This window comes from Lissotriton helveticus, chromosome 6, assembly GCF_964261635.1.
Source record: "Lissotriton helveticus chromosome 6, aLisHel1.1, whole genome shotgun sequence".
NCBI classification, from domain to species: Eukaryota; Metazoa; Chordata; class Amphibia; order Caudata; family Salamandridae; genus Lissotriton; species Lissotriton helveticus.
Window position 1 is genome coordinate 1081858851 of NC_136067.1, and position 13416 is coordinate 1081872266.

The 13416-nt window shown below is 44.8% G+C and overlaps 1 protein-coding gene across 2 annotated transcripts in view; it reads right to left on the reverse strand.

Annotated features, from left to right (window-relative positions):
- PHF10 (PHD finger protein 10) overlaps positions 1–13416 on the reverse strand; it is an 821853-nt gene that overhangs the window by 379941 nt on the left and 428496 nt on the right. For both annotated transcript variants that reach the window (XM_078648727.1, XM_078648728.1), the window contains 2 exons: positions 6846–6955; positions 5572–5734 (listed from right to left, as the gene is read on the reverse strand). In XM_078648727.1, the coding sequence (XP_078504853.1) occupies positions 5572–5734; positions 6846–6955 (273 nt within the window). The remainder of the gene's footprint in view (positions 1–5571; positions 5735–6845; positions 6956–13416) is intronic.

Sequence of the window (13416 nt, forward strand, 5' to 3'; positions counted from 1 at the left end):
TTTGGCAGTGTTCCACCGGTAGCCCATCCGGGCCCGGTGCCCTACTCCGTGCCGTCTCCCAGACTGTCCTCTTCAGCTCCTCCACCGAGAGGTCTCCCTACCATAAATGGAAGCAAGATAGTGCTGTATAAGGAGATTGATTGCTGTCTGGGACCCCGCAAAGATGCCATCACATCACCTCAGAGAAAGCATCACTGGGGGCGGGTGTTCTCTTTTAGGTAACCATGCCAGTAGATGCCTGGATTTTTTCGCCCACACGATGAAGCAACTGGCGATATTGACGCAGGACTAACCAGTCAAGCCGGTCCCAGGTCTCCTCCACTGCCCTCCCATCAGTGATTCTCACCAGATATACAAGTAACTTACCTTGGGTAATGCCTTATCTGGTAGAGACTATCTAGCCACAGATTCCTTACCAATCCACCCATCCTCCCCGCTCTGCAAACGGATTTACAGGGACAATTATCTTGTCTTTCAGGGCCCTAGTTTTCCACACTAGTGGTTAATGTTCTTCCTGGCTCTGTGCTCCTGAGGTGAAAAGTCACGAAAAGAAACTGACGTCCGCATGCTGGGGTGGCGCCTTTATTAGGCACGAGCACGTCACTTCGGACGTGAATGACACAGACAAGACCTACCGACGTGCAGGGGTGCTGCTCTCAAAATCTTTTCAGATCCAGTCTGACTCCTAGGGATAATAATAAGGTAAGGAATCTACAGCTGTAAGTCTCTAGCAGATATAGGCAATATAGATAATAAACTGTCAGGAAAACAACAGGTCCAATGTAATCTGGCTGACTAAGTTTAGAAATAGGTCAAAGCAACAGTTTCTTCATAGAGCTGAGCAGGGCTCAGGGAGACCCCTTCACGTGGCATGCAGTTAGAAATCTGAGGTGTGGTGACCCTTGAGGGGAAGGTTGATTCAAGAACTGCTCTCCGACTGGCTGAAGTTTGGTTGTTTCTAAAATGACATGAAAAAGACATGAATTGGCTAACAAGGTCACTCCTCTGGGCTTTACTGTGTAATGCTTAGCTTTCTACTACCTGTTAAAATTACTGTGGAACTCCTACCTTGAGGCCCGGGAAGATTCAAGCATGTGAATCAATGAAAGACTCAATACTGGAGAAAATTAGTCTACCAACTGCTTTGAAAACTCGTAGGTGCCTACTGAATCTGGAAAAAGCTTCCACAGCTTACCTAATGGTAGGTGGTGTCATTTGCCTCCATCGCAACTCAGTCTTGCCCCAGACATAACCCCCACTAAAATATTGCTTTTGTTCTCAACAGAAGGTAAAGGAAGCTCAAGGACGTCAGAAGCTTTCCTCAACTAAGCATGAAAGGATGCCACGTCAGAGATAACTGGTATTGAACGACAGCCCATTACCAACTCAAGGGAGTTAGCTAATCCACCAATCTGCTCCAAAACCAAGTAATCTGCTCTATCATATGATGAGGGGGGAAATAGATGGGCTGCCTCACTATCGCCCAGAGCATGCTGAAATGGAATTAGCATATGAACGTAGGGCCAGATTTAGATCTCGGCGGACAGGTTACTCAGTCACAACGGTGACAGATATCCTGTCCGCCAAAATATAAATCCCATTATATCCTATGGGATTTATAATTCAACGGACGGGATATCCGTCACCGGTGTGACGGAGTGACCCATCCGTTGAGACCTAAATCCAGGCCCATGTCAGAATATGAGCCAAATATATCATGCATGGTCTACTAGTAATGCTGGAGGAAAGTATCAACTTGCTCTTCACTGTTCATTTCTTCTTCAATAAGTTGCTGAGCTTCCCTCCAAAACCTTTGCAATATAGCCTTTGACTAGGCACAGATTGTTACACAGGAGATAAAGAAGACTCTGGCCCCGTAGCACCAGAGCCGGTGCAGTGAAAGCTGCTGTCGGCATAAGCATTGGACGCAGGCCAATCAGCAAAGGCATCAGCACTGGGAAACTTCCAGATGGCACCAGAGGTGTGCAAAGCGGAGACAAGGGAACAAACAGCACAGAGGGAGGACCCATTGACAGGAATCCAAACAGAGCCCATGTAGATCACATAGGGCCCTAAGGTGCTCCTGGAAGACTGGATCATGACTAAACAGCTTCACTATGGCATACATGAACAAGGCTGGATCGTATTCCATTGCGTAAAGTCAGGCAAGGCCTGAGGTGGCACCAGTTTCTCTGTGCTGACCCTTACTGAGCCTTCAACATCTCCACTTTCATCCTTCCCATCTGTGCCCTTCACTATCAATTGCCTGTCCTCGGTACTAGCCTCTCTTTTACCTGCTTCTGTCTCTCTTCTCCATGGCCATTTCCACTTCCTATGTTGATCTTCCTCCTCCTACCTTTCCCTCTAATCTCACATCTGTTTACTCTGTGATTTTCAAGTTGTACTGTAAGGCGTTTGTGGCAGTTTGGCTATGTAAAGCGCATCTATACCTCTTAGTGTGCATGCACTACATAAAAATGCAAAATAAATTATTCTACAAGGACTGACTCTTGTTGAAGTCCTCAGTGTCAAATGCATGCTGAAGGGTAGTTCACTTTTGAAATTCTCATCTCATTTATCCACAATGGAAACAGTCACAATAGTATGTAACCTTTACACTGTGGTGTTTACCCTACATCACATTTACCCCGCGGTCTTTACCAAGCAGGCAAGTGATGGTAATGAGTTTCTGCCTTTACCTCACATCCATTACAACACAGTACTTTACTCCGCAGGTTGGTATTTTTAAAATTTTTTTTTATTGCTAATACAATTGCAATGGTATTTATATAGAGCTTACTTCACCCGGCGGTGCATTGAAGCACTTTACACCAGGCAGCACGCTGCTCCGGAACCCAAGGTTAGTGAGCAGTCCAGTATTATTGTTTAGAAGGGGAGGCAGTGATCTTGGAGTTTGCAAAAATGCAAAAATATAGATTAAGGCAAACTTGCATGTGACAGAGAGGACTGTACTCCGAGAAAGGTGGCCTGCAGAGGATGGGAAAGAAGGATAGGAACATTTGAAGAAAAAAAGGAGGGGACAATCAAAGGTTTTAATCATAGGTCAGTTTTTATGCCAGATTTTAGGGTTATTGAGGATATTGTCTAAATAGAATGCAGAATGAGAATGAGAGGGGCTGGCCTAACAGCTAAGGCGCTCGACCTCGGACCTGGGTTCGAGTCTCGGTAACGACGCCAAAAACCCCCTGTGATTCTGGGCAAATCACTTAATCTCCCCGTGCCTAAAATGAAAGTGTGTCCTCATGTAACGTAACTGGTGCTATGTAAAGCGCTCTGATAACTGATTCGGTTCGGTTCTAGTTCGCGCTATATAAAACTCTGCAAAAAAAAAAAAACTGTCGAAATAAACGTTATTTGTATGTGAAGATAATGCTATTTTAAGTATTTTGGACAGGCACTAGAATCAGGCAAACAACCTGTCCACTGCTACTCTAGAACACTGCTCCATCCAGGTTAGTTCATCGGCTGTGTTGGATGTGAAAAGTAACAGCTGGATGCATTAACTTACATAGACCACAGTGTTGTAAATATGTTTTCTCTTATTTATGGGTTAGTCTTTCCTTTGTGTCTTTTAATTAGAACTCTGTCTATGGATTACCTACTGATGTTCTGTAGGACATTCTTAGGGAGACAGTTGGAGCTTGGCCAGATGGTGGCTTGTTCACTCGTTTTCTGTGCTGTGAATAAACTCCAGTATTTACATTGAAGTTCCTACGTTTGCATCCTGTTTCATTTACAACATTTTGGCGAAGAGGGACTTACGAGGAATCTGCCAAGCTGTTTCATGATCACAGCGGACAATTTAAGAAGAAAAACGGAAAACGGACAAAACAGTCATCGAAAAAGAATCCATAGCGTGCTACGGTTTCTGGAAAATTAACAGTTTTAAAACCGATTCTATTTTGACAAATTTCGGAAGAAAAGGAGACGTTTTGGAATAATCTAAAGGTGAGCGTTAAAACTTACTTCGCGTGCGAGCTCGAGCACGGTGCTTAGTTTGTAGTGCGTCACTTTTGTTGCCTAGTAACTGATGGAATGAACTATCTTGACGCATATGGCAATGGTCGTCACGGCAATTAGTCTTTCCTTTGTGTCTTTTAATTAGAACTCTGTCTATGTATTACCTACTGATGTTCTGTAGGACATTCTTAGGGAGACAGTTGGAGCTTGGCCAGATGGTGGCTTGTTCACTCGTTTTCTGTGCTGTGAATAAACTCCAGTATTTACATTGAAGTTCCTACGTTTGCATCCTGTTTCATTTACAACACACAGATAGATGCTTTAAGAGTCCTCCTTTCCACAGTAGCTGGATTCAACCTAAAGAAGTTATATGAAATCATGCACATATCACAAAAGCAGTAGCATGTATACAGCAACCACATTCTCTCTGTGTATAACCTGGCTATACTGCCTGTTGCCCAATTCACCCCACCATCACTTAGATGGATTTCGTCCAATGTGAGAGGTGGGAAAACAAAATACTTTCTGTAAGTAATGATTGACGTTCCAACCGCAGATTCTTTCAATGTTATTTTAAAAGATAAAAAGGGGTAAAGTGTCGGAAAAGGTAAAGGGGAGTGTGGGTCATTTTAGGGTTAAGCGATGGGTAGAGGTACATGAAATAAAGGGTGGTAGAGGTAAATGGAGGTAAGGATAATTTTAGGTTAAATGGTGGGAAGAGGAAAATGGAGGCAAGGGAGGTTTTAGGGTTGAAAGAGGAGTAGAGGTAAAGGGAGGAAAGGGTGAATTTAGGGTTAAGGGGAGAGTTGAGGTAAAGGGGAGTAAGGGAGTAAGGGAGATTTTTGGGTTAAGGGCTGGTAAAAGGTAAATGAAGGTACGGGTGAAATTAGGCTTGACAGGTGGGTAGAGGTAACGGGGGAACGTTTGTTAAGGTTCAGGAGGAAGTAAAGGGTGGTAAGGATTATTTCTTTTTTTTTTAAAAAGGGTTTGTGGGGTCACAACACAGGGTATCAGAATTTACAAAACAGGTAAAGACATGCGTTGTCAACGCCTGTATGGTGTTACAACGCATTGTAATGGCCATGTGGAGAAGTGTGGCTCACTGGTTAGAGCGGCAGACTCTGAAGCAGAGATCAGGCCCGGGACCAGGGTTCAAGTCCCGACGCGGCAGGGTCTTGGGTCAATGTCCGCGGACTCGATAATTCTCGCCGAGGTGCCTACTCTAATCATGGGTCCCACGCTGCAACTCTGGGCAATAGCTTGCTTAATCTCCACAACGGCCCCTACAACACTGGGATGCCTGGCTTCACCTTGGGGGTGCCCAGGAGGGGCTTCTCGCAGGGAGAGCCAGGAAGGGTTCCACAGCGTTATACAGCGCCGGGACGCCCCGTTGGGGCAGCTGTGCGCTTTACAAAATACACTACATCACTGTAATGTCTGATATTTGCCACAAGAACCATACCACAAATCATTCTTAATTGACATCCGAGACTTAAAATTAATTCTTAGCTCTTTTGTGAATACAATGCTGCATAACAACTACATGCACTGCATTTATATTTCCAGAACTCAATTGTAGCTAAAACTTACTGAAGAGGCTTTTATTTTCTTTTTGGCGTCACCGTGACCCTCCTCAGCATCATCTGAATCTCCCTCGCTGTCTAAAGCCAGAAGTTCAGGGTCCAGCGGGTCCAGAGGGGGCTCATATAGGGCTGTGTTTATTGGCAGGTAACGAAGCTCATCTGGAGAATATCTGAAAAGTAATGAATGGGTAGTCAACACTTCTGGACACAAACAATACCTAGTAGACATTGCTGACTGACACCTTGAAATGACTCAGATGACGTTTAAGTAAGAATCCTCCAGCAGCAGCAAGCTTAAGAAATAGGTAACAAATAAACGATTAATAGTAAAACAAATCTTTAGAAACCTCTCTTTTGGCATCCAGTAATTATTTACGTAGATCAACATACTCTGTGCTGTATTGTCAACATACTCTGTGAAAAACATGGTATTTTGTCCATTCACCATTATACTGTAAACATACATATAGATGGCCAAGTCATAACTACTACTTGGTTACCCCGCAGAAAACTCAAAAAGATCTGGTGCAATCGCCTCACCCACATCTTGTCATGGCATGCTTCATCATTGCAATTATACACACCACGGAAGGTAAACACCACCAGGGCGGACTCAACCATTTCTGGGAGATCTTGGATAAATATGAAATGGATCATAGCAGGGATCCAGAAGGATGATAAAAATATGTTAGGGTATACTCAAGGACTTCCCTTTACAGTTGAGTACGAAGATATGGTTAAAACAAAAAGAATATTAGATGTTAGATTAGGTATAAGGGCTCATCTACCCTATAATACTGGCAACATATTTTGCCCTTTTTTTGAAAGCCCATACTTTCGGAATCCCAGCTATAAACCAGCTCATATGTATCTAAGAACTCCCAGAAATGGTTGAGTCCTCAAGGGTGATATTTACCTACCATGGTGTGGATAATCGCCAATAATGAGGGAATGCCACAACGAGCCGCGGGTGACACAATTACTTCAAAATCTTTTTGAGTTTTCCGCAGGGTAACCAAGTAGTAGTTTTGACCTAGCCATCTAGGGGGGCGTTAATGCTAGGTTATGGAGGATATGGTCAGGTAGTTCTCCTCTCTGAATTGGTGTATTCATCACTATTATACTGTACACACTTCATACACTGTATCACAGTCCTTCACAGCTACCAGAACTTTATGAAGTGAAATGTGTTTGAATGGAGAAACGAAAGAGTACCTAAAAATCCAACAACACTTCGATATGCATCCCTTTTATTGTGTATAATTTTCTTTAATAAAGTACCGTTTGTAATATTCTTGGAACTGCCCTGGAATTAACGACACTGGGTAAGGACCAACTTTCGTTCTCTCTGATGGTAAAACTTTGTATTTTCCTTGAGGGACCTGAATAACCTGTACGAAAATAAAAAGAAAATAGGACATTTAAAATCAGTGTGCAATTTCTAAGTAGAACACGCTCACATCTCTTAAGATTTCTATTTTACGAAAAATTTCAATTAGGCATTGAGCAGTTAAGGATGTGCATTATTTTCCAGGGCAAATTCACTTGACTTCCTAACTGCTTTACTGTACTTCTCCCACAGTGCAAACGGTGCAACACTAACAGATGTCTGCACCATGGAATTGAGTTGCCTGTTTACACAAAATTGCAAAATAGTACAGAAACTTATATCCGAGATGACATAACTGAAAATAATTGGAAGGACACAAAACAAGCATTTGCAATGCAATAGGTCTCGCATTTGTTAAAGTTAGAGCTGTTGGCATTGAAAATTTAAAAAAAAATACTTTTCTTTTTTATATGAAGTGGAGTTATAATATTTGCCAATGGTACAGAAAATAAAAACAAAAAATATTGTCATTTTCAATGCCAACGGTTCTAACTTTAATAAATGCAAGACCCATTGCTTTGGAAAGGCAATCGGACTCGCATTTGTTGGAGTTGGAGGCAATGGAATTATAAATGCCAATGATTTTTACCTAGACATATTGCAGGGTGCAGTACCATATGTTGCCAAAAAAGGGCCCAAGAGAACTCTTTTGGCCACATATGGTACTGCATCCTGCATAAGATATGGTAAATACACCCTACCCATAATGCATTGCATGCAAGACAGTACCACGGGTACATTCAAATAGCTATGTCCATATATACAATCAGTAGCTTTGAAATGTGACAAAAGAATTATTATATTAATTTCGGATTAGGTTGTACTCTGTATCAAGCTGATGAAGGGAAATTTATAGAATGTCTCATATAAATGTGAGATGTGCTAGTGAGTAAAGTAACCACTGCCGGCCTTGCCTATGACCAAGTGTGTGTCCTGCCTGAAGACCTTGAAGAAAATAGTGCTCCGAGGCTGTAATTAAAACCTAGGGAGTAACAACACTTGTAACAGGGGGTGTCCTTATAGGAGGTTACAAGAAGAAACAAGGCGGAACTAAGGAAGGGCTACTAAGCCTATTGACCAAAAAGCCTCCATTTACAAAGCAAATTAAAAAGATGGTCGGAAAGTGGGCGGACCTTTATGCCCATATCCTGAATACAGCATGTCTCGAAGAGACCGCGTAAGCGCTGCCTAGGCGAGACCTAAAAAGGGGGGTGGGGGGATGGAGCGCTTGGCAACAATTCGCCATGGGCCATGTACTCACACCCAAGCCACCCACTGGATTGCAACCACGAATTAACAAAGGTCGAGGGGTGCCGCTTCGCCATAAAATTACTGCCGGATTTCTGCTGTGGGGCATTGTCTGTCTCCCGAACAACTCTGTCTCCCAGGAGCCCCAGGATTGCTGCCACCTGCGTTTTAGCCCGCCCACAGCCGCCCACGCTACATAACTTAGCGCAGCACCCGCTGCGCAGAACGTGCGCGGGCGCGTGCCGGGAGAAGCCCGAGACAAGGGCGGGGCCGTCTGCGGCCGTCCGAGGCGGGGCTGGGCCACCCCCCTTGGTCTACTTGAAATAAGGTACTGTTGGTGCTATACTTTGGTGTCTAATCGCTGGAGGTACTGTTAATTGCTAAAGTGACTGGTACTGTTTTCCTTTTTAGGTTTTGCCTAGCAAATGCGCACGAAGTGCGCAGACGCTAGAAAAACCTTATGTCTTACAGTGGGGAACAGGGACTCGCCCCCTGCTCCCATTGGCTAGCTCCATAAATGGAGGCTAGCCATTGGGAGCCGGATCTGTCCGCCAAGGCCGGACCAGATTCGGGGGCGTTCCCGAGAATTTTTCGCTTTTGGCGACGTCACGCTGTGGTGGGCGGGGTTTTTTTTTTCTCTCAAGCCGTGTTTTGTTTACTCTCGTCCTGCCTTTTGCAGGAGTGGGCTGCGCGATTTATGTTGCCGAGCAGGTAAGTGTGTACCCGTTCCCGACCCCCTCCCGCTGTCTAATTTGTTTTTAACTTTGTTCGTGTTTCCGTTAACCCGCCCCCCTCCGCCGTTCCCGCCGCCCCCCTCTCGCCTTGTTAACTTTGTTCGTGTTTCCGTTAACCCGCCCCCCTCCCCGCCGGCCCCTCCTCTCGCTGTCCGTGTTCCCCGTTCCCGCCCCCTATACCCGCTGTCCGTGTGTGCCCGTTCCCGCCTATCCCCCGCCCCCCCCCCCGCTGTCCGTCATTGTTGTGCCCATTCCCACCCCAATGCTTGTTATTATCGTTTGTGAACAAGTTGCAGGGCGAATACAATACTCAATACCGGAAGAAATGAGGAGAGGTTCAGTTGTTGGAAACCTTGGAAAGGACTTGGGGCTAAATCTGCGGGATTTGTCTGAAAGGAAAGTTCGTGTTGTTCCTGCTGCTGGGACTCAGTATTTTACGTTAAACGAGGATGCGGGGACACTGCACGTGAATGACAGGATCGACCGGGAGGAGCTGTGTGCGGAATCAGACAGTTGCTACATCAAATTGCAGACCGTTGTGGAGAATGCCTTAAAAAAATTTCACGTGGACGTGCACATCCAGGATATTAACGATAACATCCCGAGTTTTTTAAAGAATGCTGTTGATTTAAATATATCGGAGTCCACGTTGCCAGGAACGCACATTGCTGTCGGGAATGCCCGAGACCCCGACATTGGCATCAACGCCCTGCAGGGCTATAAGCTGAGCAGTAACCTGCATTTTGTCCTCGAAGAGACAGAAAGCAATGACGGGTACAAATATGCAGAGCTCGTTCTGGAGAAGGGTTTAGACCGAGAAAAACAAAGCCGTCAAGTTTGTATGTGTGTGAATCTGGCCGACAATGTTTTCATTGGCACTAAATGATTTTCTGCTCTGGAGAAATAGTGATCCAGGGTACTAAGGCAGACCACGAGGAACTGAAACACCTCATTGTTTCCTGACATTGTTGCATACCATGAAGTATTTTCCCCAATGCAGAGTACACAGCGGGCACAGCGGCCAGGACAGCCCTGGCGCAAGTCTTCACCCGCCCCGTGCCCAGTGTGAGTTCCTGACCCAGCTAGTGCTGTGCTTTTGAGTACCCATGGGCGTACTTTTCTGATTCTAAATGCAGCATTACATTCACATATAGAAAAGGTACAATAACAATCCTATATTTAGCAAGTCAATGACAACGGGTGGAAGGACACCTGAGGTCAAAGAGGACTCCAGGCTTCTACAACACAATAATAAGAGAAAAAAAGTGAGGACGCAGACCTCCACCCCCCCTCCCCTTCCCATAGCAGCACCTTAAACTGGGGCAACCTGTCCCCAGCCTGGCTAAGAAAGAACAGCTCCACGAGGCAGTGTAAATGTCAGACGATGCGCTATATAAAAACTGTCTATCCACTCCTTTCTCCCCGTCCACCACCAGTGTTCAGACCCCGCCTCCTCCCACAGACATTGCAGCCTCTCCTGGGAGCAGCTCTTGCTCCTACTAATGGACGTTAATGGGTTTCTCCTCCAGGTCGCGCCTGCATTAGCCCAGCCTGAGCTCTCTGATGGCCGCAGAAATCAGCCAAGGAAAGCGTTTTCCTTTAGAGCCACGGTCCCTGGTTCGATCCGGGGTATTTGCTAACAGATAACACCTCCGTGGCATCTTTCTGGAAGGGGGTGGGAGGAGTTGGTGGTGTTTACTCATTGCACAGGCCCTATGTATTGTACTCTCTAGGGGCTCGCAGTGTGTGGATGGGGGCTCGCAGTGTGTGGGGGGGGCTCGCAGTGTGAGGGGGTGCTCTGTGTGTGGGGGGGGGCTCGCAGTGTGTGGGGGGCTCTGCGTGGGTGTGTGGGGGGGGCTCTGTGTGGGTGTGTGTGGGGGGGCTCTGTGTGGGTGTGTGTGGGGGGGGCTCTGTGTGGGTGTGTGTGTGTGGGGAGGCTCTGTGTGGAGGGGCTCTGTGTGGGGGGGCTCTCTGTGGGTGGGTGTGTGTGTGGCATTTGCGAGAGATTAGGCTATTGCCATTGTAAATGACAATGCCATTTATTTATCTGTTTTCAAAACGAACACATAAATAAAAATGTTGTCATTTACAATGCCAATAGCTCTAACTTTTACAAAGGCAAAACCGTTGCATTGTAAATGCTTGTTTGAATTGGAACTTTGTTTCTTGCCTACCATGAGTAAACGGAAAGGGGCTGCCGGGACACTCGATTTTCTAACTAGAGCTGAAACAGTACTGTGCCACGAGATTGAAATGACACAGAGAAGGTTATCACTTGATCCCTCCAATCTCCCAACATATAGGCAATCTATTGTACAGTCGCCGGCTATTGTTTTACATGAGAATAAAGGTCGATGTCCGCAAACTCCTCCCAATTATTTCGAATTACCCTGCGACAGAAACATTACAAAGTAAAGAAGGACATTTAAGTGCAAACGAACCAGGGATTGCTGGGATATTCTCAAGATTAAGACCCCAAAAACAAGTAGAAGCACAGAAAGGGAAATCAAAGGAGAAAATAACTGGAGATAAGAAAGGGAAGTCTGGGACATCTGTAAAAACTAACAAAGGGGTCACAAATGTACAAACACATGAGGAGGTTTTATGTAGAACAATTGGGGTACAAACGGATATTGATGATTGTTCAAGTCAAGGCAGTCAAAATTGGACGGAGGAAGGAGAAGATCGTACTGTGGTGGACATTTTAAAAAATGCTCTAGATCTGATACAGACTCAAATAGATGAACGTTTAAATTACAAAATGATGGTATTAGATAGTAAAATTGATCAGTTGAATTTCACCATAGCTAAATTGTCTACTATAATTGAAGAGGGTAACAGAATAATTGAAGGGGGGGCCTGCCTACTATTAGAGTTGAGGGCAAAAAAAGGAGATTGAGAAAGCCAAAGGTGTTGTACAAAGCCCTAAGAAATCATGCCTTGTTTCCGTAAATCATGCCAGGACAGGGACAAGACCAGAAGGGTCAAGGGACAGTGTGCCCCAGAGTAATTCCCCCCCCTATTTGATAATAGAATAAATCATGTGGGGAATGATAGTGTGAGGGCAGCTATGCATAGCCCAAAGGGGACTGACCTGATACCCAATCCCGACATCCTGAGATTACCACAAGCTACATGTCCCTACATATTAGTATTAACAGGTGTGCCAGCCCTAAGGAGAGAGCAGAGGGAAACGTGGGACAATCTTAGGAATAAAGTAGTTGATTGGCTCTCTAAATATAAAAAGTTTAACCCCTACAAGTCGAGTGAAATCTTGATGGTGAGAAGGAGACGGTGGGTGGGTGATTCATCAAAAGACATACAAGGTGGCTGTATTGTCGTAAACTTTAGGCACCCCATACTGTCCGTAAGCTATTGAAAGCACACGAGAAGATGCCAACCCAAAACACTAGTATTCACGCCCTACCATTAGGGTACTTCTACAAACCGGTAGTAAAAAGATCAATCCATAACCCTGGTAATTTCACATTCCCTGAAGCCATGAACAGCTTCCAAGAACTAGTTTCTTTGGAGGCAGTGGATTGACCACAAATGATAAATAATAAAGTTTTAGAAACTCAGGAGGTGCCCGTAGAATGTGATTTAGAGGGGTATTTCACTTATTGAGAAGAACCGGTGGTAGGAATAGAACAACAGGTTTGCTAAATTGTACCTTCTATTCCTATAGCAAGAGCAATATGTGAAAACTTGCTGGTTAGGGGAATTAATAGCACTGAAAACCTGTTAAGAGATGTGCCATCTTGTGCAACAGGCCACAAGTATAATACTGATCTAAAATTGATATCCTGGAACATAGCGGGATGGGCAGAAATGTTAGTGACCCTGAGTGGAACAATTACATCAATACGAGTGACATCTGTATTCTACAGGAGACATGAGCCACCAAGACCATACATAGGGTAGGGTATAAAACCTTTCAAATAGCTGCAGTTCCATCTGTGAGAGGAAGGCCGTCTGGTGGCCTCATACCTTGGGTGAAAGTGACTCTTAACAACAATGTCACCCAATTATGTACCGACTCACAAGATGTCCTTGGGATCAAAATTGTTACCAAAGAGAAAAGGGTTCTACATTTATATAATATTTATAACAGACCATGCCCATCATACAGGGAATCAACACAAATAGAAAAACTGGACTCCCTCCTAAATGCGCTAGATCCTGGATTAAGTATAATATTGGGCGGCAACCTTAACTGTAAATATGAACCTATTACAGGGGTTGGAAATCTATTAGATGACGAAGATAGGGCTAACAAGATACCTGCATTGAATAGTAGTGGGACAGTCCCAGGAACTACCCTAGCTCTCCAAATTACGAGGGGAATGGCAGGTCATGGTTTGAGGGCATGTAATGGACGCCTACCATCGGACAGCCCAAAGGCTCCAACCTTCTTTAGAAGTAAGCGTCAGAGTAAAATTGATTATTTTATTCTGTCATTGGATATTTGGCTGTTTGC